Genomic DNA, 23,532 nt, shown 5'->3' on the forward strand with positions numbered 1-23,532 from the left:
AACTATTTATTTCTACTTTCCAGTGTACTGTCTTCAGGTGTCTTACTGCCTAAAGACAACTTAATTCTGCTCTTTGTATGCTCTTAGAATGTTCTAGGGTTTGTTTTCTAAATGGTACTCTACAGGTTGTGCTTAGTGAGGGATTGAAAAATAGTAGAACATCTTTGGAAGCTTTTTTGCCTCAATCTTTCTGTGTTCAGTTAGCAGAGGCGAGGGCTGGATAGTGGGCACATTTGGAATGTGGTGGGGGGAGGGTTCCTTGTGCTAGTCTCTCTCCTCTTGTACCTGTTTGAAATTCTCCATAATGAAAACACTGAAAGTAATAACAGAAAAATAAATGAATCTCCGTTCCCAACTCTAGGTAACTCCTGATTGGCTCTTGTATTCATTTCCACACCTGACTGTTGGCAAAGCCAACTTGGTACCATGGGGCACCTGGCTGGGTCAGTCAGTGGAGCATTTGACTCTTGATCTCGGGGTTGTAAGTTTGAGCCCCATGGTGGGTATAGATATTACCTAAAATCTTTAAATATATATATATATATATATATATATATATATATATATATATATATTAACACTTTCTGTATTGTTCAGACCCTTCCATTGGTATATAGACTTTGGGGACCTTGAGTGTCCTCCTTCTTCCCAGTGATTTTTCTGGATATTACTGAGCATCTCTTTCCCTTCTCTGGAAGGTCAGATCAGATGTCCTCCTAATAAGCACATACGTGTCCCACAAACTTCAGCTGGATACTTTTCTCTCCTGCCATTGTCAGTTTAAAGCCCTGTTGGTCAGACCAGCAGGCCTTGAAGTCATCTTGTTCAGCCCCACACTGGGGGCTCAGCCTGCAGGATAATACACCACCGTGGTTCTGAAGCACAACACCCTGACTTCATGAATATTCCTGGACACCAGTAGTTTCGAACAGAAGGTGTAGAATTGTGCCTCTCACTAGCAAAGTAAAAATGAATTTATTTTTAACATTTGGCTTATGGGATGAGGGCAAGAGAAATTTCTCGGTGGTCTGAAAAATTAGGCAAAGGACAGAGTCTGCTGTGAAGGTTCTCGCAGAAAGTGGTTTTTCCAAGAGAGGGTTCACGTTGTCTAGCAAGAGGGGAGGAAAGCTTGTATGCCGAGAAGTGCCTGGTTACCCCAAGGCACTGCGAGGCTGCTGTTGGCTCCACGAGAATACTCAGCACGCCAAGTGTAATACATATTTTAATCCATAAATCCCTCAAATGCACCCAAAAGCCACGGACTTAGAAAACACGGAAGAGGAAGATTAAATGTCCCAGAAGCAGCTAATATAACAGAAGCAGAATGATTGGGAGAGAAATACTTTTTCTGTTTCCTCCTTGTCTCAGTGTCTGGAAGGTTACCTGGATCTCCTTTTCATTTGCTATTGGCATTCTTTTCATGACCTTCCTTTTCTTGCCCTGAGACTGTCCTCTTTCTTTCTGGTCCTTGTTTGTCATTCCCAGCTTCTGTATCTGCCTGCCTGCTGGACGAGCTTCTCTCCCTGCTTTCCTTCCCGTTCTCCCATCGCTGCACCAGTACACACGACCCCTTTTTTTTCTTCGTATAATAGTGGCTTGTCTTAGACTTCGGTCCCTGGTGTAAATTCTTTCTCAAGCCTGCAAGTAAGACTTTAAAGGACTTCCCTCCTGCCTGTCACCCTAGAGACACCTGGAGATAACCCTCGATGGCTCTTTAAAAACTGCAGAGGGGCGCCTGGATGGCTCAGTCAGTTAAGCGTCCGACTTCAGCTCAGGTCACGATCTCACAGTCTGTGAGTTCGAGCCCCGCGTCGGGCTCTGGGCTGACCACTCAGAGCCCGGAGCCTGCTTTGGATTCTGTGTCTCCCTCTCTCTCTGTCCCTTCCCCACTCATGCTCTGTCTCTCTCTGTCTCAAAAATAAATAAAAACATTAAAAAAAAAAATTATAAAAAATAAAAAAAATACAAACTGCAGAGTATTACTTAGGTAGTATAATTTATGATTTCATTTCTTACCTATTCTTAGCTTTTCCAGTCACAGTCTTCTGGATCCCCATTCAAGCCAGCATTTTCCTGGTACCTGTAGCTAGCTTTCACATCCATAAACTACAGAAAGCATTACATTGTAAATTTTTCCTTTGGGTTTTAAGAATCCTTTCTCTTCCACCACATGTGTTGGTTTGATAAATTTATTTGTTTAGTTCTCAATTTCTCCCTGACAACCATCAATATTTGTCTCCCAACTAAAGATATTTCCATGACCAACTTGGAAGGCCTTTGGGCTGAAAGATTCAGTTACAGCAAACAACAATTCCCAGAGGTTTCCCAGATTGTGAGGGCAAATGAAAGGCCCATTCTTCCCCAGGCCGTCTGTCCTGCTCTATCTTGTCGGGCTGGGGCGGGGTGGGGGAAGGGCAGTCTGGTTCCGGGTGACCGTGGCCAGGCCTGTAACCCTGTGCTCTGCTAGGCTTGAGCCCATGCTGTTATTATCCGGAGGGCTTTACACATTTATCAGAGTGATGACGTCGTATCGTACTGTCCCTCACTGTGTATTTAACATTCTTGCTATCGATCAGTGGTTTAGCCTGGATTATTTCTTCACCGATGCGCTGAGTCGCCAGCCATGTCATAGATGCCAGGGTGCCGTTCCAGTGCCAGTTCTGACCATCGCCGCATTTCGGGAAGGAAGCTGCCCGCCAGTCCATCTGCCCTGATTTCATGGCTCTTATCTCTAATCTTTACATCTTTGAAGGCCTTTGGCAAATGATGTGCTTCCTGGCAGGAGCACATCACTGCCGAAAGGAGATCTGTGCTGTCTCTGCTTTCCTTTCTGTTTGCTGAGAGCTTTAGTCTAACGTCTGTGACGCCACCAGACTTCATCAGACCCCTCATTCGAAGTCATCGTCAAAAAGTAGCTGGCATTCATTGTACACCTACTGTGTGCCAGGCACCGTGCCAGACTTCACCGAAGTCAGCACATCTAGTCCTCGACAGCCCTGTGAGATTAGTAACTGCCGTTTTACGTTTGAAGCAAGCAAGGTTCACAAGCCATTCGATGGCAGACCCAGGAGTCACATGTAGTCCTTCTGATTGGCACGCCTTTAAAGGAAATAAAATAGCTTATTTGACCCTCACACAGAATGCACGGGAACTACCGATACAGCATTTGGCTACGCTGCCTTAAGGGTCTTGTTGTGAAAATCCTGCTGCACTTGGGAACAGAGTGAAAGGCTTCAAGGTCTTCAGTCTGCGGAGGCCAAGGCTGATAGGAATGTAACCAAGTTCCTGAAAATCACGAGGAACGAGATCTGGAGTCATATTTAATTAGTAAGCATCTACTCTGTTGAAGCTGCCTAGTATTTTAAAGACAGCAGATTATACAGAGAACAACTACTTGGAAACAGGTTGGCACAGAGCCGGTGCCAAATGGTGGAGGGAATAAAATCGCAGGAAGGAAGGAACCTGACGGGCCATTCTCTCTGTGGTATCTCCATGAAATGTTTGGAAATTGGTGGAAGAATTGGACTTACACTGGCAGGGGACCATTCTAGGTAGAGGGATCTGTCTGAGCAAATACATGTGACGTTAGGGTACACTAAGGGGACAGGTATGGTTGTAATGAAGAGAGAATGGAGAGTAATTTGTGGGAAAGGCTGATGTAATCCTTCAAACTAGTAGCTCTTTGGCTGTTATTTTTCCCATAATAGACAGCCATCAAAGTCCTTTGTGCGTGCGTGCGCGTGCATGCGTGTTTTGGGGGAGTGGGGGGAGTTGGGATGGCCGTTGCCAAACAATATTTCAAGAAGATTTAGCTGTGATACGTAGATGTATTCCTCAAATCACAGAATACCAAAAGAGTTAGTGTTGAGAAAAGTACATGAATTCCCCTAAGTAAATAAATTGCATACATACACATACACACGTGCACATGTGTGTGTGTTCCATTATACAGTAGGTAAGTGATGGAACTCATTACTTCAGGAGAGGTCAGGAATAGAGTAGGTCAGCTCATGAATGATAAATTCAGAGCGCGCAAGGCTATGACCCTAACCTTTAAAGTTACTCTCGTTGGCGCCCATGGTCTACCACAAAGCCTCCCCTCATTCCCCCATCAGAGACGGACCACTACAAACCTCAAGGCCTCTTGTTTTGCAGAAAATAGGGCCAAGCCCCTAAACGTGAGCAAATGATCACATAGATGACAAGACCAGGCCAGACTTATGACTAGATAGCATTAGCTGCTACCCATGTAATATGATTTGAGAGGCTCAAAGACAAATGTCTGTCCAAAAGTGTATTCCCCTGTCACCCATCATGCCTTAATCTTAAATCCCACTACTAGAGGCAGATTATTTTGAGTCTTGAAAGGAATTGGGCTGAGCAGAACAGTTGAGAGTCCCCCATTACTACACCTATGAAATTAAAAGAAATTTTTTTTGGTAATGTTTATTTATATTTGAGAGAGAGAGAGAGAGAGAGTGCAAACGGGAAAGGGGCAGAGAGAGAGGGAGACAGAATCCGAAGCAGGCTCCAGGCTCTGGGCTGCCAGCACAGAGCTTGACACGGGGCCCGAACTCAGGAGCCGCGAGATCACGACCTGAGCCGAAGTCGACCGCTTAACTGACCGCCACCCGTGCGCCCCTGCACCTATGAAATTTTGAAGGATAAATACCCTCTTAAGCAGTCGTAGTCTTTGATATTTATCCTTGCATATGTGAGAAATTGCAATACATTAAGTACAATAGCAAAAGATTGGAAAGCCAAGACGTGCGTCATTAGAGCACTGGTGAATCAAAATCAAGCGCCTCCAGATCCTCTTGTAGTACGTGAGCATGATGATCGGGTGTTCGCACTGTCGTGTGGCATGTGCCTCCCTCAAACCTTGTTGCAACGTTGGCACGCTACCCGTCTGACGTGAAACAAAAATTAAGCACCTTCATACAAATGGAATACTCTGCAGCCGTTCTCTTTGTGTTGTGAGTAAAGATCTCCAAAAAAGCAAGGTGCAGAAGAGTATGAACGTATGCAGTGTTCGAATGGGGAAAATACCCAGACACACGTATACACACCTCCCAGTCTTGGGTAGACTACGGACGAGCCCAGAAACTGGCCACAAGTAGTTACCTCTGGGAGGGAGATTGACTCTTTTCAACCCCATGCCCTTTTTGCACCTTTTTTTACTATGCCCTCCGTGTGTTACCTATTTTTCGAAATTAAGTCTATGTTAAAATAGAGATTCTCCTGAAAAGGGGAAACTTAAGAGCCAGATGATCACCTTCTGAGAGATGATGGCCCTGATGAGAGGAGCAAGCCCCCTTGAAGAATGGACCCCGTGCGGGGGTCTCCTTGGAGCACTCTGAGTGGCAGCATGGCCGCCTTGTTGGTCAGTCTCCCTGCATGTCCTCCCCCCAGAAGGTCACCTGACTCTGAAGGGTGTTGGGTGGGAAGTGTGTGAGTTGTGTCAGAGGCGGCCTCGCCCAGGGATCTGAACCTTCAGAGCCTGTCCTGATACCCATCGTGTCATGTGAAAGTTTTAGCAGGTCCCTCTGGCTACAGTGGAACAACGGCTGGAGCAGGGCGATGACGAAGGAAGATAAAACGTCGTCCTGGCAAGAGAGGATAGGACTTTGTCCAGGGAGGCAGCAGAGAGAAGTGGCGGAATTCCGGGTTTACGTTTGTAGGGCGAGTTGACAGGATTTGCTGATGGTGTGTGAAGTCAAAGGCGGCTGCAGTTTTGGCCTAGGCAACCGGAGGGGTGCAGTTGGGCAAGACTGGGTGGGGCGTGTCTGACCACGTGGGCTCAAGTACGGGACACCCAGGCAGGAGGGAGGTGAGCAGGGTTAGGTCTCATTGTCTTTTGCAGGGAAATGTGGTCCTGGAGCCAGAGCTCCTCGTCTGACTGCTGTTTGACAAGGAAATCCTTATGCCGGGACTGTGGCTCCTGAGGCCCCTTTGGCCTCTTCCCAGTTTGGCCAGTTCTGTAAACCTAGCCCGGAAGCCTGAGGGGAGAGGCAGCAGTGAGCCCAAAAAGGGAAGTCCCCTGCCTCCCTGGGCCCTGCTGGCCTGCTATTCGATGGTAAGGGTGGCTGAGCCCACAGAATGACTCCCAGATCGACAGCCTGGACGCCTGGCTTTGCCAAACTCCGTCATCTTGGGAGAAAATCACTCTGCTCTGTGTTTCCTTTTCTCTTCTTTTCTTTCTTTCTTTCTCTCTCTCTTTTTTTTTTTTTTTAATAAACTTTGTATCTGCTTCCTTTTGAGTTTCAAGAAAAAGAAAGGGGTTTACTGATCCACATGAATGCTAAGGTTTCTTATGGCTTTGAAATATTGGGGTACTCGAGACTGGGGCCCTAAATCTTCAGTATGTGCCCTTAGGATAAGTTTGTGTTTCTGCCAAAGGAACTTGCCTGTCCTCTTGCAAGAGGGAGGCACACCTGCCCTGCCCGCGTCTCTAGGGTCTTAGCAGAGATCAGATGATCCACACTGGATGTAAGAGGGCTTTGAAAAGTGCCAAACAGATGCCCAGAGGCTTACTGCTAGGACTGTACAGGGTCTCTCAGACAAACAAGACGGAGAACTTCAAACTCTGAAAGCAGAATGCGAAGGGCTTCCTGTTGCTTAATCAAACGAAATGACCCAGAATATAAACTGAGATTAACATACACCTTCTAGATTAGGGCTAATCAGGGCCAGGCTGAGCAGATGCAGGGACAATCCCAGCCTGATTACTGTGCCTCAGCATTTAATCATCTCTCCTCCAAGGGCAGGAGGCCGACTTAGCTCATGCTGGCCTGCAAGCCGCCAGTCCCCTCCCCCTTCCCCTTCCGTGGACAGAAAGGGTCAGAGCTGCTGAGACGGTTTAATCTAATCCCATGCCAAAATGGCTGTGTGTGTGTGAGAGAGAGAGATTCTGAAATTCTAAAATCCCCACAGTAGGATGGTAATGCACTGATTTAAGGTGGAACCGCATGTAGAAAATAATGGAATTGGGATTTCGAGGCATTTGGGGTTATGGAATGACCCTGCATGTGAAATTCTGAAAAGCTCTGAAAAGCTTTTCGGGTATGTGGTTGCTGTTCCCAGTCATTCACTCTCGAGACAGCCTTGTGGAGTGGGGCATTCCATCACCCAGTTGCAGAGGCCAGATTTATTCCTCCCGATTGTGAGGTGAGATACAGAAGACGAAATCTTTATAAATGAGCCCCTCTTTGGATGAGTCCTGAATGCAGTCGTGTTTACATTACTGTTCTGTTGACTGGGAGCTCCTGGCTCCAAAACCGCCTAATCACCCTAGGACGGGGCCGCTCCAGTCACCCTGTCTCCGGGAGGGACACCTGTGCGAGCTTCGAAGGCAAGTTTCTCTGTGAGTGCAGAAAACATTCATTGAGCCCCTGCTGATTGCTGAGGACTCTGAGTCCCTTACAGAGTTGACCGTCTTCTTGAAGACATGCACACAGTGCCTGTGAATACGAGCGCTGCCTCCACGGAGGCCTGTACAGAGTGCTCAGGACCTCAGGAGAGAGGCTAAGGCCAGGGAGGAGAGACCGGCTGCCATGGAAGGAAGAAGAGGAGCCCATTCAAGGAACAAGTCCAGGGCCATCATCGCAGGCACAAGGCATGCTTGTGTGCAGGTGGTGGAGGCCCAGTCAAGTGGTTCACCTGATGGGAGCGTACGGCGGGGGGAGAGGAGGGCTGGATACGTGGTCACTCGGCCTGAACGGAACAACAGGAGCTGACGTGAAGGGTTTAAATCCTGCAAAGAGATTTGGACCTCATGTCCCTTGGGCCAGTGAAGAATTGTGAAAGAAGGCAACAAGGTCCATTTATGTTCAAAAGATTGTTCTAGCTGTAACAGTGGCAGCGAATACATATTTTTGCGTTCGCACCTTTTTCCGTTTTATTCTGGAGCCAATCTCCCACAATGCCAAAACTTTTAACGACAGTGTTGGACATGGATCCACGTCCCAGGAAACAAAAACATATCATAAGTCAGAGATTTAACTCAGACAATTCTTGAAATCCCCACCGCCCGCCTTCTGATCCCAGCATGATTGTTCGCGGTGAGGAGGTCTCCTTGCTCAAAGTGACCCCCGCGTTTATGAAGTGTGTGACTTGTTCCCCAAGTCTGCAGCTTTTGGAACGGACTCAAGCTCAGAAGCAAGAGTAGAGAAATAAGACTGATCTTTGCTTCTAGTTTCAGTTGCTGTTTGCCAGCATGTGGCTTCTTTGCAGGATGACACAGGTGTCCTGGCTTGGCCAGTGCGCATTTGGGGTCACTTCATTAGTTTTGCCCGTTGTGACCGGAAGAGAGGACGAAGGCGATGACGATCGTGAATACACTGGAGCGATGGCAGGGGCCGTATGGTCTTCACACATACTCAGGCCAGGCCTGGAGTCTAGAAGCCAGGGCAGAGGGCCCAGCTGCACATTGCTGAGGCCAGTAATAGACTCCCTTGGCCTATTGCCAGAAGGAGGCATCTGGTACCTCACACTGTGGGAAACAGAACATGAACCAGAGCCAACCCTGGCCTTGAAGTAGCCCTCTGTCAAACAGCAAGGTCTATCCACGTGCACTGACCGGGCCACGCCAGAATACGCACTACTGTCCTGGTGCTCGCTGAGAGTCCAGAGGAGGCCACTCTCAAGTATCGACTGGGGCTGGGATGGGGCCAGCTTCCGAGAGGAGGGACCACTGAGCTGCTTTCTAAAGGGGAAGGCGTGGGGAGTGAGGGAGTTCCCAGTGGTGAACAACTTGAGCAAAGACTTAGAGGAAGGACCGTGCCGCTGGGTCAGGAGATGAGAGTAGCCGGGGTAGCGCCCGAGCACGGAGTACCTGTGTTTGAGAACGTGAGCCCGCAGAGCTAGGCCAGGGCAGAGCATGAGATGTCTTGAATGCCATGTCCAACAGGAGCATTTTTTTAATAGGCTTTGGGAACCTTTTGAACGTGGAGTTTGAAGAGTGTGAGATAGAGGATTGATGTGGGATGGGAAGCTGTCTCAGGTGGCAGGGAGGGGGAACTGAAAGAGGACTGGGTAGAGACAGTTTTTTGTGTTTTTTTAATGCTTATTTAGCTAGTCTACAGGACAATATTGGTTTCAGCAGTAGAGTTTAGTGATTCATCATTAAATGTAACACCCAGTGCCCATCACAACAAGTGCCCTCCTTAGTACCCATCACCCATCTAGCCCATCCCCCTGCCCACCTCCCTCCATCAACCCATAGTTTGTTCTCTGTCAGTAAAAGTCTCTTGCGGTTTGTTAACCCCTCTTCTCTTTCCCCCCCTTCCCATTTATTCATCTGGTGTGTTTCTTAAATTCCACATGTGGGTGAAATCATACGGTGTCTGTCTTTCCCTGATTGACTTTTTTCTCTTAGCACAATACATTCTGGGTCCATCCACATTGTTGCAGATGGCTGGTTAGACACATTTAAGAGCTGTATGCGAAGTCTAGATGAGGGAAATTGAGCCCCACAGCGTTCTGGGGTCAGTGCCTGGCCCTCAGCCTGCTCTCCTTTCAGCCTAGCGTGCAAGTGTAGGCTGGCCTCTTCTGTGTGAGCTCCATGCCTGTTAACGCACAGCAGCCTGAGCCCAGATTTCCTAAAATGGCTGTCCCCAGGCAAAACATCAAGCCCATTTCATGTTGCATCATCGAATACGGATGTCTAAACTGGCAAGATTTTCCTCTAGAACACAGAACATTGTTAAAATAACATTTTATTTTGGGGTGTTTTTTTTTTTTTGGCATTAGAAAATATTCTGATAAAACATCCCTTTAAAAAATTTTTATTTTCAAAAAAGTGATACGGTTTTAAATGTCAATAAAAGGACTAAAAGGCCTAAAAAAAAGAAAGAAAGAAAGAAAGAAAGAAAGAAAGACAGACTATCCCCTGGAGGCGACCTTTCATGCTCTTTCTGGTGTCTTTACTGCTCTAAATAATAGTCATCTCATTAGTCCTTGAGTTGAGACATGATTGCAATTTCCTGGTAACCCAGTTTGTATGTTTATATTACCGTAACTACATCGAAATTGTTCACTAAGACAAGTATATTATTACGGTTACTACTTGCTTTATTCCTTCTGATTTTTAGGGAGTAATCATCAGTTCTACCCCCTTCTGGGAGACCCCTCTGAGTCCTCGGCCCCATGTGGTGGTGCCAGTCCTGCCTGTCTGTCCTCCCAGGCATGCCGCACAGCTCTGGTCCTGGGTCCCTCATCCTTCCCCAGAGCTCTTCTCAGTGGATTCTCTGTTTTTCTCTCTCACTGCTGTGCAGCATCTCCTTCAGAACCTCCCGAGAAACCATGGAGGGGTGACCAGCTTCCAGACCCCCCCCACACACGTCTGAAGATGTCTTTCTCCTGCCCACACACCCTGTCGAAAGGGGTGTCATTTCATGGGCGGGGAACCCAGTTCTCCCGGAAGGCATTTTCTCCCAGACACTTGAAGGCGTTTGCTTCATCTAGCTTCCAGGTTTGCTTTTGACAAGTCCCATAATATTCTGACCCCTGGCTCCTTGTGTAGGACTTTTTTTTTCCGTTCTGGGATTCTTCAGGGTCCTTGCTTTATCCCTCATGTTCTGAAATTTTGCAAAGATGTTCCTTAGAGTCTCGATCTTTTGTCACCTTTTCTGCTGGGCATCTCGTGGGCCCTTTCTATCTGAAATGCATGGTTTTCAGTTCTAGAAATTTATTTACAATGTATCTGATAATTTCCCACCTTCTGGTTTTTTTACCCTCTGGCATCCTGTTTCATCAGAGGTTGGACTCCTTTGGCCTCCTATTTTTCTCTCCTCCTTCCCATCTTTTAACCTTTTCTACTTTGTGAAAAACGTCCTTGATTTCTTCATCTTCTGCTTTCTTTAGAATGTATTTCATCTGTTAGATTTTTCATCCTAAATTTTTTTTCATACACCTTTTTAAGAAAAGCATCCCATCTTTATGCTACAAATCTCTTCTCTCTCTGAAGATACTCGAGTTTGGGGGCTTTTGTTTTCCTCTGCCCCCAGCATTGGGCGTTGTCTGCAGCCTTGTTCCCGATGAGCTAGCGCCTCGGGGAGAGCAGGGCAGAGCTAGGTGGTCTATAGGCCCGGGGATGGGGGTGAGTGTTTTCGGTGTCTTCCCCCCCGCACTGCCCCACCGACAGATATCATGACAGATAGCACTGTGGTCTTTTCCCGGGCCTCTCCAGGTCCCTTTCTCAACACAGTGGTGGAACTTCAGATGTCCTGTCAACAAAAGTCTGGGTGTCTGGGTGTTGGAATTGGCGGGAGCTACTGATCCAGTCAAGCTGAATACACACTTTTATCCAATTCCCATTTTCAGCCTCGTCTCTCGGTACAGTAGTGAGAGCTACATGTCCCGCGCCCTCCGTGAACACGGGACTTGCTTCCGCGTCTCTGATAAGTCAGAACCACTTTACGTGTGCTTTTCATCTTCAGAAAACGTGTTGACATCCTTCATTTATATCCTTTCCCCTCCCCTTAATTATTTAGTTTTAAGAGGAAGAGGAGCTTGATATGTACATTAATTCTGCCTCATTTAACTGGAGATCCTTTTTTTAAAAAAGATACGTCCCATAAAACGATCAACTTTTCAGGGCACCTGGGTGGCTCAGTCGGTTAAGCGTCTGACTTTGGCTCGGGTCATGATCTCGCGGTCCATGGGTCTAAGCCCCCCATCGGGCTCTGTGCTGACAGCTCAGAGCCTGGAGCCTGTTTCGGATTCTGTGTCTCCTCCTGTCTCTACCCTTCCCCTGCTCACACTCTGTGTCTTTCTGTCTCTCAATAGTAAATAAACATTAAAAAAAAAAAAAGATCAACTTTTCTTAGGAAGGACTGCCATTTTTCTGAGATCACGTGCTTCTTCCTTTCTTTGTAGTTAAACCTTCCTTTCTAGTGTGAAATGATAGTGATATTAGGAGACAGTTGGGTCTTTTCAAATTGCCCCAAAATTGTATTTTAAAATTGTAGTGGTCTGTGGCTCTAAAATCAAGAAAACCATGCCCTAAGCATTTTTTTTCAAATAAGTGAACACTGAAGGGAGGGGGCGGTGGCCAGAAAACAGGATAGGATTGAGGGAGACATGTTTTTAAGCTGAGAGAAACTCGAGCATAGGCAGACAGACGATTTAAGAAGTCAGTAACAGAACATCAAAGGAAATTAATGGCAGCCTCTCCTAGAGGAAGGAGGCAGTCAGCAGGGATGGGCTGGGGAGGAGGGTTCACACCTGACCGGCCTGGCTTCCTAACAGTGGAGGCAGGCAGGGTCATCTCCCGGCAGATTGGGGAGACCCTGCCCTGGGGCATGTTTCCACAATTTTTTTCAAACTTCCCTTTCCTGATAGTCTATTTTAAAGAATTAAAATGGGTAAGAAGCGGGATGTATTTATGCCTGTGCAGTCGGTGTGCGACTACAAGAGGCTGGACAGCGGTGCCCTGAAGGGCTGGGGTTGGCTGCCCTGTCCAGCCGGCATCTGGGAAGCTGAGCCCAATCCCCACCAACAGTCTCCCCTTTGTCTCCCCAGGACTGGTCCAGATCCCTGTGAGCATGTACCAGACTGTGGTAACCAGCCTCGCCCAGGGCAATGGGCCGGTGCAGGTGGCCATGGCCCCTGTGACCACCAGGATATCGGACAGCACAGTTACCATGGACGGCCAGGCTGTGGAGGTGGTGACGCTGGAACAGTGACATGCGGCCATGCCATGGTGTCGTTTTCTAGTCTACTTCAGAATTTTTTACACGTTTGCAGAGGTGCAATCAAATGGAATTAAGTCTCTCGACTTCGGAAGAAAAGTTTTGTTAACCTTTTTTTTAAAAAGGAAGCAAGGCAGTGGGTTTTGGAATTGCATTTTTTAAAGCACCACTCTTGATTTTCTGGGATTGGTGGAATAAGATACTGTGTTGTCGGTTTCACTGTCCCGAAAAAGCCAAATTGTGGCAGGACCTCTTTCTGCAGAAACATGTGTGTATACTTATGTGTGTGTATGTGTGAGTGTGAATATATGTATATGTGTACATATGGATATACACATTTACATATATATAAAGTATATATATATGTATGTATGTAGATATATATATATATATATATATATATATGAAACCCGCATGGAATTATCTATATGAAATCAAGGTGAGCTGTGGAAAAATATAATTCACCCAGTTTAGTGGGTGTAGGGTACGTGGCCAGACACAGTCACCCGGTTTTTGTTCATACCAGGGTCATGCGTTGAGCTACTGACAAACTCAGGCGGAGGTGACCATGCCCTTCACCAAAGCTGCCTCCCAGTGGCCACCCAGAACTCTCCCTGCTGGACTCACCTGAAGAAGGAGGTTCCAGAATGGGGTGGGGTCCAGAAATTGTGTTTGCAAGGTCCAAGGGCCTCGTGGTCTGGCAGCTGAGATGCTCCTCGGGCTGGCCCAGGTGCTGACCTTGCCACAGGCAGGTGAATGTCCTTAAAGCTCCAGGCCGGGACGAGAGGGTTTTCCTCAGCCTCCCATCTCCTCCCCTTCCCAGGAAGTCGTCTTGATCTCATGACTATTAAAATATTGCTCTGGTTTTAAGGTCAGTCTCCTGAATTGGTCATGTATATGAACTGAAGGTAACAGAAGTATTAAGGGTTTTTTGGAGCGCGTGCGCGTCAGGTGTGCCTGGGGGTGTGTGCTTGGAGGGGAGAGAGTGGGAGGGGGAGGGGAGGGGTTGGAAGGGGAAAGGAAGGAGGGAGAGAAAAATCTTCCAAGACCAGGGCACACCAATGGGAGCAATTTTTTCCCTTCCAGTACGTTTCTGTAGCTTCACAGAGGAGACTGGAACTGACAGGGCCACCTGGCTCTTCCTACTGCGGGACCTCAGAAGAGAAAGGGACCTAGGGTGTTTCCTGCACCCCGGCTCAGGCCCTGATTCAGAAGGGACCCTGCAGTTTTCCCAGGCTCCTCCTTCCTGGTGGGTCAGGCCCCACAGCTTCCTCCTCACAGGTGCCGACTGGTCTGGGTGTTCTCTGTAACTGTTAAATTCTGTGATTTCTCAGCTGCAAGCCCTGAGTCTCCAGTGGCTAAATTCACCTGACTTCTCGACAGGCCAAATCTCTGCTCCTTGAGTACAGGGACAACTCTTCCTCCCTCCTCCCGGGCCCCCCGTGTGTGATCGTGTATTTAAATGTGGTGTTTTTTTTTTAATGCGACATTAAAAGATTCTTCACGTCTTGCTCAGCCTTTGAGAAAAGTTTCAGATTCTTGTATTTGCTTGTTTTATATAAAATTATCTAATGTTCTTTGTATGTTTTTTTCTGTACGTAATAGGGGGAGGGAAGGGAAATTTACATATAAACAGTCCTAGTTCTGCAACTTGTTATTTTTTTAATTATTATTTTTTATCGTCATTGTGAAGCTGTTCAGGGGCTTTAAAGTCCGTGTTCCATTGTGGTGAAATAACCTCCTAATAGTTTGAGAAATTGCCAAGAAGAAAGAAAAGCAAAACCCAAGTAGCAGAGCATGGATTCTGTGTTGTTTCCCATTCTGTCTATTACTGCCTCATTCAATAAATAGTTTAAAATGTGGCAACAGGAAGTGGAATGTTCATCTCTATAGGAGCACTTGGCCTCTTAGAACTCTTTTGGGGTGGCCTGTTCTGCTTTGTAAAAGGTGCTTGTAACTCAAGCTCGGTGGTCCTTGACTGGTGCTCGGTGGCGTTGTGGAGGCCGGCAAGGAGAGTGCTAGGGCAGGGCCAGGGCCTCCTGGCCGGCGCCCGCCTCCAGAGCAGCTTCACTGAGTTCGTTTTATAAACTGCTGTCCTGGGGGTGCAGGGCAGGGAGGGGGTTTGGGATCTAGTTTGAAAAACCCTAAAGATAGTTTGAAAACTCTACTCTGGAGTTCTTTAAGGGTTAATTGCATTCCACATTGAAAATCAGGATGCATGATGGTGCCTGTCCATCAGGGTTCCCTCCACGTGAGTGTTGTTCAGTATTGCAGTGGATTATCCTTCTTGAAGCAGAGGCCTCAAGCCATTAATTGTTCCCTTAAGTCCTCGCTCCTTGGGTTCTGTCACGGCTCACGTGGCGACCGCCATCTTTCCAGCCGTGCCTCCTCCCACAGCCCCAGCTTTAGGCCATTGGTTTTGAACCTCTGTGTTTGTGGCCACTCTGTGCCTCAGCCTAGAATGATGCCCTCCTCGCTGTTGCCATCACCCCCTTCCCGGTTGCTGGATGTTTAGGTCAGTTTCGTGATAATGATTTAAATGGATGAATGGAGAAGACAAGATGTTTTCCTTGATGACTGACAGCGGCTCAGTAAAACCAGCGCCACCTCTCCCTCTTCCTGAACAAACGACACACTGTTGGCTGCTTGCACTAGAGGGTGAACAGAGAGGATTGACGGCAGCCAAATCGACCAAACGTCATTGCCATTGACCACCCAGGAACAGCGGGTTATCTAGAGTACCTCCTAATGGGGCCGGCATCTCTCTGGAGGTGCCTTACTGCACAGTGCGTTCTGTTTGCCTGGCAAGACCCGGGTGCTGCCTTTTCCACAAGCATATGTTGAAAACTGTCTTTGGAGCTGATGGAGACCTTTGCTTTCATTGCTGCCTGAGTTACCACCAGCGGCGGCTGCAGGGACCAGGTAGGTAAAATCGCTAAGTGAAGTGGGAGCTGCTGGGGAGGGGAGGTGCCGCAGAGTGGAGAGCATCTGTCTAAAGGGAGCAGCCTCTCCGGAGTGCCCAGAGATTGCCACCAAGTGGAAGGAATATGGGCCCGAGAGGCCCCATCTTCATAATTTTCCAGAGACGATGGGGAATCCAGATTGGTGTACGAATCTCCTGATTTCAACAAATCAAAAATCCTTCACATATTCTGCAGGGGAAAAAAAAAACAAACAAACACCCGTAGACCAGATCTGGCCCATGTGTCAGTTTTGTTTAACTTGGTGAAACCCTGCCATGTGCCGGGTGAATACAGCCTTGGCAGGTGCCCATGGGAAACACGATGGGAGGAGACATCTTGTGTGAACGGATTGCTGCAGCCCAGGGTGATAAGGTGGCATCTGGATGGAGTGTCGTAGCAGAACAAGTTCCCTTGTCTCTTCTTATCTCCTTGAGGGTCCTCTGCCTAAAGTAGCCTATCATCCAGGTAGCAAAGCTCCGGTGCTCACAGAAACTAAGACTGGGCTAGGAGTTCTTGGCTGTACATCCTACATCTGAGAAGATACTGGCGATGCTGGTGACCACTGGAGTTTTCTGAACTCAGATGAGTGAGCTGAGAACCAGAAGGGCAGGGAAGAGAAGGGGCTCTCACTCTAAGCTCAGGCTGCCAGTGCACCCTGGACCTCACTCAGACCCAAGCCAGGCTCATCTTCGGCTGCTTCGCATGTGGAAAAGGGCCTACTCCTGCACTCACCTTCCTCCCTGCCCGCAGCCAGTCCCCGTCCCTCCTCCATAATGCCCCCATTATGTGGGTGTGGCACCGGGGTGGTACCCGGCCTTGGGGTGTCCACACCAAAACTGAAGCTTAATTATTGGAAAGAGAGCCCACATTTCCTCTCTCATCCCTGCCTCGATGGGCTGTGGGTCAGGTCATCAGCCCAAGCCAGCCTGTGGCCTCAGCACAGCTCACCCTCAGATGCCAGAGTCAAGGACACCCCTCAGTGCACTCCCACCTAGCCTCTGCTGTTTGCTCCTGGTTGGCAACTCTTGAAGAAGATCCACTGGGGATGGTGGAGGGAGCACAGAGGGGCAGGTAGGACTTAAGGACAAGACTCTGAAATAGCTAGGCAGAGTAGCTTCTCCCCACCTGCTATCCCACTGCCAGTGCTGCTGGGCCCCTAAGTCCCCAACTCATTCTGAATTTGAGTTTCTCCCTTCTGAAAATTGCTGGGGTATTAGCAAATATTTACCAACTACTGGTGTCTTGGGAGTGTATTTCTACAGAACAGGGAAATTACCCATCTGCAGAGGGGGAAACCAGGGTCCCCCTGAGAACCTAGGACTTACCCAGGGCCATCTTGGGAGGCAAGGACAAGCCTGTGTCCCAAGCCCATGTCACCAGCCCTGTCCAGAGGCTCTCCTAGCTCTTGTTTAGGAGAACTATGGCTTGTCTGCAGTTAAGAGTATTTATATGGTAGCAATAATAACAGTTAACGCACAGCCCTTACAATGTGCCTTCTTCTGTTTTAGAGATTTACCTATAGATTACCTTAAGCTTTACAAAGTACTGTTATTATCCCCACTTTATAGATGAGCAAGCAGGTACAGAGGTTAAGTCGAAAGTCGCTTATTTAATATTTGGGAGAAAAGGCTAGAAACTATCGTCCCAAATTTAAGGCATTTGTAATTAAAGTATGATTTTTTTTTTTAAAGTAGGCTCCACGCCCAATGTGGGGTTGAACTGATGACGATGAGATCAAGAGTCGCACACTCTACCAACTAAGCCAGCCAGGCACCCCTAAGGCACTTGTAATAACAATCGTTGGTGCAACTTAATTGGGCCTGAACTCAGATTTTCTTCTGAGTTTATCTACCCTTTAAGAAACTAGTGTTCTAACTAGCAGTGACTAAAAGGCTGCTCTGAGCAGGACACTGCAAAATGCTGTCCACCTTTACTTCGAATCCTCTCCGCAACCCTGTACGGAGGTGAGATTTCATTTTATAGGTGCAGGAACTAAGATGGCAACTTCACAAGGTAATTGCAGAACTAGTGAACCGGAATCTGTCTCTAGAAGGTCCGCTCTTGGTACCAACCATTCAGAGGGCAGGTGTCGGAAAACCAGCTGCACATCTGGATCCTCATTTTTAAATTTTTTTTTTTAATTTTTTTTTTCAACGTTTATTTATTTTTGGGACAGAGAGAGACAGAGCATGAACGGGGGAGGGGCAGAGAGAGAGGGAGACACAGAATCGGAAACAGGCTCCAGGCTCTGAGCCATCAGCCCAGAGCCTGACGCGGGGCTCGAACTCACGGACCGCGAGATCGTGACCTGGCTGAAGTCGGACGCTTAACCGACTGCGCCACCCAGGCGCCCCTGGATCCTCATTTTTAAAGAAACCTGCAGGTGAGTCCTGAACTTCGCCCACGTGCAGCCTCCGAGGTCCCTGCTTTCTGACTGTGCCGTGGTGGCTGTCCAGGGCTTGTCACACTGGAGGAGCGGCCTCCCAGCCCCTGGACCTTTTCACCACGTGCACTCAACACAGGCGAACACACACAGGAACTTGAACACAGCAGACTCTCGACGTCTCATCAGACGAGTGACCTTAGTTTCCAGTGGCTCCTTAATCAGAGAACTCAAGGAACCTAAAACATCCATTCCCACACATTCTCATCACACACAAGTACTTTCTGCGAAAACCCAGTGTTAATGTTGTTAAATAATTTGATGTGAAAATAATGTTGACGCTATTCCCAAGAAGAATCTGGCCCTGTGAGATCCTGCCAGGGATGAAGGGTAGTGAAGACACTGGTGCCCAAACACCTTCTTGGGCGTGAGAAGTTACATTGTCTTCGTGAAACGTCCCAGGGCCCAAACGCTAGAGAGAGATCAGTTGATGTTAAAACCCAAGGAGCTCTGAGCAAGGAGGCCAAGCTAAACCTTGGCAAAGTAGTTGGATTGTGAAGTGGTCAGTTGGGCCGAAGCCCCATACGGTCTTTGGCTCCTCAGTGGCCTCGCATGGAAGAGAATTTTAAAGCTGGAAAGGACACTAGCCACCACCCCTCATTTAGGCTATGAAGATAAAGCCTAGAGGCATAGAGAGACTCAGGACCACACGAGTGTAGCATTGCACCCACACTTCGGACTCTTGGCCGGGATCCTACCCACACTGAACTCTGAGCTCCTCCTGCCCTGGCCTTGCCATCTAAATTCTTAAAACCTTAGAATTTAGGGGTGCCTGGCTGGCTCAGTCAATACGGCATACAACTCTTGACCTTGGGGTTGTGAGTTCAAGCCCCACATTAGGCGTAGAGATTACTTAAAAAAAATTTAAGGTAAAAATAAAACCTGAAAATAATCTATGCCTACGCATTCCCCTTGCCAGAACTATTTTCATAGAGAACAATATTTAAGCCAAATAAATTAATCTGAGTCTGAAATTTGCCAGAATTTACCAAAATTGTTGCAGAAAAGAGCCATAAAGGGATACTTTGGCGGGAGAGGCAAAAAATATGGTTTTAATTCACAAGAGAAAAGAAAGACATCACATAATAGAATTCTTTACCCTAGCCCTCAGCCTTCTCATCTGTGCGAACAGTGGGTAATGAACAATTCAGGGGACCCTATCACCAACAAGGTGCAGTGGTCCAAGTGATGTCCCTTGCTTCTAGTGAATTAGCTCAGTCAAGTATAGATAAGCTGCACGGAGCTGAGATGGTCCAGGCTGTGAGTCCTGGCCTCAGTTTCCTCCTGTGCTCACTGGTCCCAACACCTCTGGCAGAGCCCAGCCCACCTGCCCAGACTGAATGAGATGACGCCAGAAAGAGCCTGGCGCCCGCTGGGCACCAAAACCTTTCTGGTGTGAACAGCAGAACCCAGAGGTGCCAGAGTAAAGATGAGCTGCGAATGGGGCCAAGGATCTGTGTCTTCCAGGTCAAAGTTCATCCAAACTCCTGGCCCAACTCTGAGCCTTGGTATCAGGAGACCACGGACAACTGAGGTCACGTGTCTGCCTCTGGGCCAATCAGCAATGGCCGGTGAGATTGAGGGCGGTCTACTTCACAGGTAGAGAAGCTGGTGGAATGCTGGTCCACCTAGTGTCAATTGCCATCATTTCCACGCAACCTGTGACAACCCGGGGACAATGAAGCTGGGATCCTAATAGCTTCCCTGCTGTCTCACGTTGCCTCTACCAAAGAACCCTCTTAGGTCTTTGAATGTCTGGAGTCAGTAAATTAGGAGGTCACTGGGGTAACTGTGCCCCATCTGCACAATCCCACCATCCCAATAATCTCACAGTGGTTAAAAATAACTTTATTCAGATGATTTACATGCCAGTCAGGTAATCCGTTTTAAAGTGAGCATCTTGGGGCGCCTGGGTGGCCCAGAAGGTTGGGCATCAGACTCTTGATCTCTCAGCTCAGGTCTTGATCTCTGATCTCTCAGCTCAGGTCTTGATCTCAAGGTCCTGAGTTCAATCCCGCCTTAGGCGTGGAGCCTTCCTGGGCTGGAGGGGGTGGGGGAGGGAGGGCGCTGAACAGCTCAACAATCTTTAGTGTGTTTACAAAGTTGTGGGACCATCACATAATCTAATTTTAGAACACTTTCATCATCACCCCCCAAAAGGTTATTTTTAACACTTACCCCAAAAAAGAACTTGAAGGTTATATATAAAAGATACATGCGATGAAATAAGGAAATGGGAATGAGAAATCAAGACCAAATAAAAGGAGGCCACGCATTTGCCAAGGTGGAGCCAACATTGGTGATTTGATGAAGTCTCCCTTTAGCTCTGCTCTTGACAAAGAAGTCCTGTTACCAGAAGAAAGGAACAAATCATCAGTTACTCAACAGAAACAAAGCACTAAATCCTTTTTTTAAAGTTTGAGGGAGCTCGCAAGTTATTTTACATTCAACATCTGCTACATTTTTCCACCCCAAACTATAGCTTTGATTACTTCCTTAGGCTTTTAAAGCCTTGAGCATTGCTTCAAAACACCTCAATTTTGAAGGTATTTTGGGAGGATCTAAACTAATGTGGCAGTTAAGTGTCTATTCAGAGATCATTAACTATCCAAGGAAAGGGTAGGCAAGAGGTAAGTGTGGGGAGCTGTTGTTATCAATCAATGAGCCATCTGAAATGGCCCCTTCCCAGTCCTTGGAGACCTGCAGGGAATGGGAGGAGCATTAAGGTCATTGGCCTTGAGGAAAGTGCTTTGCTATTATGATATCTGCCTTCCCTTTCCATCTTCCCTGCCCGCCCGTCACCATCCACCCCCACCTCCCCAATCTTGGAGGATCTGGAGCAAGAGGACAGAGGGTAGGTAGCTGACTACAAAGCAGACCATACTGCCAATCAAACACTGTGGGTCCCGGAGCTTGGAAGAAAGTGGAGTGGAACTCGAGTCTGAGGCTGAAGCTTCAAGGGAGTCTGGATTTCATGATGAATCATGTTTATACAGTTACGGAATTCACTCAATATGTAATTAAGGAACTAGAAGAGAGAGTCAACAGAACATGGTCAAGGTAGTGAGTGTGGAAAATAAAACCACACTGTGTTCAAACTCGCCAAGGCAAGATGCCTTTGCCTTTGTAAAGAGAGAAGACACTTGAAACGTGGGTTCGGGGCACTTGAGTGGCTCCATTGAGTGTCCAACTCTTGATCTCAGCTCAGGTCATGATTTCATGGTTTGTGAGATCGAACCCGCATCAGGCTCTATGCTGACAGCACAGAGCCTGCTTGGGATTCTCTCTCTGCCCCTCCCCCATTGTATCTCTCTCTTTCAGAATAAACCAGATGGCTTAGTGGGTTAAGCATCTGACTTCGGCTCAGATCATGATCTTGCGGCTCATGAGTTCGAGCCCTGCGTCAGGCTCTTTGCTGACAGCTCAGAGCCTGGAGCCGGCTTTGGATTCTGTCTCCCTCTTTCTCTCTGCCCCTCCCCACTTGTGCTCTGTCTCTCCTCTCTCTCTCTTTAAAAATAAACTTTAGGGGTGCCTGGGTGGCTCAGTCGGTTGAGCGTCCGACTTCGGCTCAGGTCACGATCTCGCAGTCCATGAGTTCGAGCCCCGCGTCGGGCTCTGGGCTGATGGCTCAGAGCATGGAGTCTGTTTCCGATTCTGTGTCTCCCTCTCTCTCTGCCCCTCCCCCGTTCATGCTCTGTCTCTGTCTCAAAAATAAAAACGTTAAAAAAAAATTTTTTTTTAATAAATAAACTTTAAAAACCAAATAAATAAACTGTTTTTAAAAGTCTGTTTCTTGGGGCGCCTGGGTGGCGCAGTCGGTTAAGCGTCCGACTTCAGCCAGGTCACGATCTCGCGGTCCGTGAGTTCGAGCCCCGTGTCGGGCTCTGGGCTGATGGCTCAGAGCCTGGAGTCTGTTTCTGATTCTGTGTCTCCCTCTCTCTCTGCCCCTCCCCCGTTCATGCTCTGTCTCTCTCTGTCCCAAAAATAAATAAACGTTGAAAAAAAAAATTTTTTTTAAAAAAAGTCTGTTTCTTGATTAAAAAAAAAACTGGTGGGTTCACCAGTGGCAGTGAAGGGCTGGATCTCTTTCCCATGAGGGGCACCTCTGTCTGCATCTCCCCTCCCCCATAACCTCCACAGGAAGTTGTCCTTGCTCTCCTGGTCCTAAAGGTGCCTGGCCCTGTCAGGCCCCCATGCCACCTTCCCAGGATTGCTAAGGAGGCAGAAGACTGGCTCCCAGAAGCTGGGGACCTCCAGTGCTGCTGGGGGTGAAGGACGCATACAGGAGACCCTCCAGAAGTACCTACTGATGGGCTAGGCAAGGGCCATGGTCGGGGAAAAGGGAGCCTTCATTGCCGCCTCCATCACTATCCCCTAGACCTGCTGCCTCTTCTTCTACCTGACATCTCACCCTGAGAAACCCCAGTGGAGCCAGTGCAGCAGGGAGGCCTGAAAGGTTCAAGTCAGGCTTCAGCCAACACTTAATGGCAGAGCTTTGAGAACCTTGCATGGGACAGATCCACCGACAAAACTGCACTGCCCACCAGCCCTGCCACTACAGTTTTTGGCTTCCCAGTATCTGCTGGTTGAGAAAAGACACATCCCCTATGAAGCCAAAGTTCTTCAATTAATTTGCAGTTTGTTCGCAACAGCCTTTACGTGCATTTCAAAACCTGTGCGCACGTGAGCTGAATAATGCCTAGGTCACAGCCCAGGAGCTGAGGGAGACATAAACCACCTGCACTTGGGCAAGGAAGCAGCTTCAGCGTAAAGCGACGTCTCACACAGCGACAAAGCATCTGGTCCAGCCCCCATCTGAGGCGGCCACCCACCCTAGCACCCCAACGCCTTTGCTGGAACATCTCCAGGGATGGGGAGCTTGCCCATCCTAAGTCACAGCCCGACGGACCAGTAAGGAAGTTCTGGGAGGCAGTCTGCCTCTCTGTAAAACCTACTCACTGCCTCTGCAGTCACAGAGAATTATGAAGGTCCCCTTTCTTCCAAATAATTGAAAACAGCCTTCACATTCCCACCCAAACCTTTTCACAGCCAAAATCTCCAGTTCCGATTTTTCCTGGAGATTGGTCAGCTGTTTCCAAATATAAAGTGGACCAGATTTCCTGAATGATCCTCCCAGTGAAAACCAAAAAAAGCTGAATTTTAAAACTTTTTTTTATTATTTTTTTTTCTAGTAATCTCTACAGCCGATATGGGACTTGAACACACAACGCCGAGATCAAGAGTTGTATGTTCTTCCAACTGAGCCAGCCAGGCACTCTTAAAATACCTCTTTTATTTTTTAATTTTTTAATTTTTTAATTTTTTTTTTTTTGAGAGGGAAAGAGACAGAGGTGAGCGGGGGAGGGACAGAGAGAGAGAGAAGAACACAGAATCTGAAGCAGGTTCCAGGCTCTGAGCTGTCAGCAGAGCCTGA

The 23,532-nt window shown here is 47.9% G+C and overlaps 1 protein-coding gene and 1 non-coding gene across 4 annotated transcripts in view; both read left to right on the forward strand.

Annotated features, from left to right (window-relative positions):
* Nucleotides 1–14,554, forward strand: part of NRF1 (nuclear respiratory factor 1) — a 146,080-nt gene extending 131,526 nt beyond the window's left edge. For all 3 annotated transcript variants that reach the window (XM_043589515.1, XM_043589519.1, XM_043589516.1), the window contains one exon: nt 12,523–14,554. In XM_043589515.1, coding sequence (XP_043445450.1) covers nt 12,523–12,686 — 164 coding nt within the window. In that variant the 3' untranslated portion in view covers nt 12,687–14,554. The remainder of the gene's footprint in view (nt 1–12,522) is intronic.
* On the forward strand, nt 4,812–4,915 carry LOC122488862. The gene has a single exon (XR_006298774.1). It is a non-coding gene; the product is annotated as a small nucleolar RNA U13 (small nucleolar RNA).
* Nucleotides 14,555–23,532: the final 8,978 nt, after the last annotated feature.

Source organism: Prionailurus bengalensis, chromosome A2, assembly GCF_016509475.1.
Source record: "Prionailurus bengalensis isolate Pbe53 chromosome A2, Fcat_Pben_1.1_paternal_pri, whole genome shotgun sequence".
Classification (NCBI taxonomy): Eukaryota; Metazoa; Chordata; class Mammalia; order Carnivora; family Felidae; genus Prionailurus; species Prionailurus bengalensis.